This window comes from Oncorhynchus kisutch, linkage group LG25, assembly GCF_002021735.2.
Source record: "Oncorhynchus kisutch isolate 150728-3 linkage group LG25, Okis_V2, whole genome shotgun sequence".
NCBI lineage: Eukaryota > Metazoa > Chordata > Actinopteri > Salmoniformes > Salmonidae > Oncorhynchus > Oncorhynchus kisutch.
The window spans coordinates 19,300,168-19,302,823 of record NC_034198.2 but is presented as its reverse complement, the minus strand read 5'-3'; the positions used below and the strand labels follow the sequence as shown (position 1 = coordinate 19,302,823).

The 2,656-nt window shown below is 42.8% G+C and overlaps 1 protein-coding gene across 1 annotated transcript in view; it reads left to right on the top strand.

Moving 5' to 3' along the window:
- Positions 1–2,359, top strand: part of hs3st3l (heparan sulfate (glucosamine) 3-O-sulfotransferase 3-like) — a 10,349-nt gene extending 7,990 nt beyond the window's left edge. Inside the window, exons 2-3 of the mRNA XM_020460320.2 lie at positions 1,130–1,359; positions 1,564–2,359. Coding sequence (XP_020315909.1) covers positions 1,130–1,359; positions 1,564–1,952 — 619 coding nt within the window. The 3' untranslated portion in view covers positions 1,953–2,359. The remainder of the gene's footprint in view (positions 1–1,129; positions 1,360–1,563) is intronic.
- The last annotated feature ends 297 nt before the right edge of the window (positions 2,360–2,656 follow it).

Below are 2,656 nucleotides of genomic sequence, written 5' to 3'. Positions count from 1 at the left end.
CTACATTGTTGTTGATCCATCCTCAGTCTTCTTCTATCACAGCCATTAAACTGTTTTAAAGTCACCATTGGGCTGGTGAAATCTCTGAGCGGTTTCCTTCCTCTCCAGCAACTGAGTTTGAAATGACGCCTGTATCATTGTAGTGACTGGGTGTATTGATACACCTGCCAAAGTGTAATTAATAACTTCACCATGCTCAATGGGATATTCTTTGTCTGCTTTTTTAAATGTGTATTTATCTACCAATAGGTGCCCTTCTTTATGAGGCATTGGAAAACCTCCCTTGTCTTTGTGGTTGAATCTGTACTTGAAATTCACTGCTGGACTGAGGAGCCTTACATATAATTGGATCTGTGGGGTACAGAGATGACATGGTCATTCAATAATTGTTTTAAACTATTATTGCACACAGAGTGAGTCCATGCAATTTATTATGCGACTTGTTAAGCAAATGTTATACTCCTGAACTTATTTAGGCTTGCCATAAGAGAGGGGTTGAATACTTGTTGACTCAAGACATTTCAGCTTTTCATTTGTTATTCATTTGTAAAAATGTCAAAAAACATCATTTCACTTTGACATCATGGGGTATTTTGTGTAGGCCATTGACACACCTCAATTAAATCCATATGAAATTCAGGCTTTAGCACAATAAAACGTGGAAAAAGTCAAGGGGTGTGAATATTTTCTGAAGGCACTGTATAGCCCTGTGTGTGTGTGCATCTCAGTACCCCTCTATGATTGATGTAGCCTGTACATGTGTAATGATAGCCTCCATTACTGATGCATATAAGAACAGCCTTGAGGCCTGACCATCAACTGTAGCCAGGAAGAGACAAGTAAAGCCTTTTCGATTGTTGTTTAGCCCAATCAGAATCATTTTCCAGATGGTTGTTTAGCCCAATCAGAATCATTTTCCAGATGGTTGTTTAGCCCAATCAGAATCATTTTCCAGATGGTTGTTTAGCCCAATCAGAATCATTTTCCAGATGGTTGTTTATCCAATCAGAATCATTTTCCAGATGGTTTTAATCCTAATCGTTACACCATTTAAACACTAAACATATCTATTTCTTTTTTCCTTTCTCCCTTTCTATAATGTATCCCTTTCTCTCCCTCCATCCCCCAGGAGTATGATGCCCAAGGCCTTGGACGGCCAGGTTGTCATGGAGAAGACACCGCGTTACTTTGTTACCGTGGAGACCCCGGGGCGTGTGCACTCCATGTCGCGTGACGTGAAGCTGATTGTGGTGGTCCGAGACCCTGTGACCCGGGCCATCTCTGACTACACCCAGATCATCTCCAAGACCCCCCACATCCCTGCCTTCGAGACCCTCGCCTTCAAGAACCGCACCAATGGTCAGAATCATAGTGATGCATTTTAATTGTATAGGCCTATGAATGAATGAATGAATGATAGCATGGTTGGATGGATCAATGAATGACACAAAAATATAGTTTTTCCTAATTCAGTACCCACACAAAGACTATATTCTTTAGTCCTGTCTTCAGTCCCCCCTTTCAAGGTCTAAAACAGGTAACTGTGTCTTTTCTTGATCCCAGGTGAGATTGACTCTCTATGGAGCCCTCTGTGGATCGGACTGTACGCCCAACACCTGGAGCGCTGGCTGGCCTGGTTCCCCCGGGCCCAGATCCACCTGGTCAGTGGGGAGGGCCTCATCTCCGACCCGGCAGGAGAACTAGGAAAGGTCCAGGACTTCCTGGGCCTCCAGAGGATTGTGACGGACAAGCACTTCTACTTCAATAAGACTAAAGGTTTCCCCTGCCTGAAGAAGCCGGAGGGAAGCAGCAAGCCCCACTGCCTGGGGAAGACTAAAGGCCGAACACACGCCCCCATCGACCCTGAAGTGATCCGGAGACTGAGGGAGTTCTACAGGCCGCACAACCAGCGGTTCTATCAGATGGCTGGCCAGGACTTTGGATGGCAATGAGGACTCAGCAGAGTTAACAAGGTGAAACATGAATCCATAGCAACAAAGACACCGAGGGGTGTTTGTCCGTCGGCTTCAGTTGGCACTCTGTACCTGTTACTGTGACTTGGGGCAAAGAGTAATGAAATAACCTCATACTCTTGATACAGAAGTGGCTCTGTGCTAGGAACTACATCCAATGTTGATAGACCTCTGGGTAACGAGGGAAACAAATATCAGACATTCCATATTGGTGACAGTGCTGAAAGACCATCTCTGTGCTAGTTCCCTTTCAGCATCTAATAGATGTTCAACAAAAAGAAAGTGGCACTTGAAGCTGGAATCTTTAGTTGCTACATCCATTTTTGGAGTTGTAAATGAATGATATATACCCATTGAGTCTTGAAGAATAAAACATGCCTCATGAGCTTAGTTCAACTGTCATGTCCTATCAGAACCCAAAATACAAGCTTGTTTTACTCCAATGTTTGTAAACTATGTAAATATAAACAAACACAGCATAGCCTCAAAACATGGTTAAATCTATAATTTGCCTACAAAGGCAAAACGCAGTAAGTACATATTTGGTCAAAATTGAGTTAAGACAGAAATCAGGCTTTGTAGTATCTGTTTGATACTGTGTTCAATTATGTTCAATTTTTAGAGAAAATGGGAGTGAGAAATTTGCAGTAACTGCAAAATCCAAGTCAAAACCCAGGAAAACA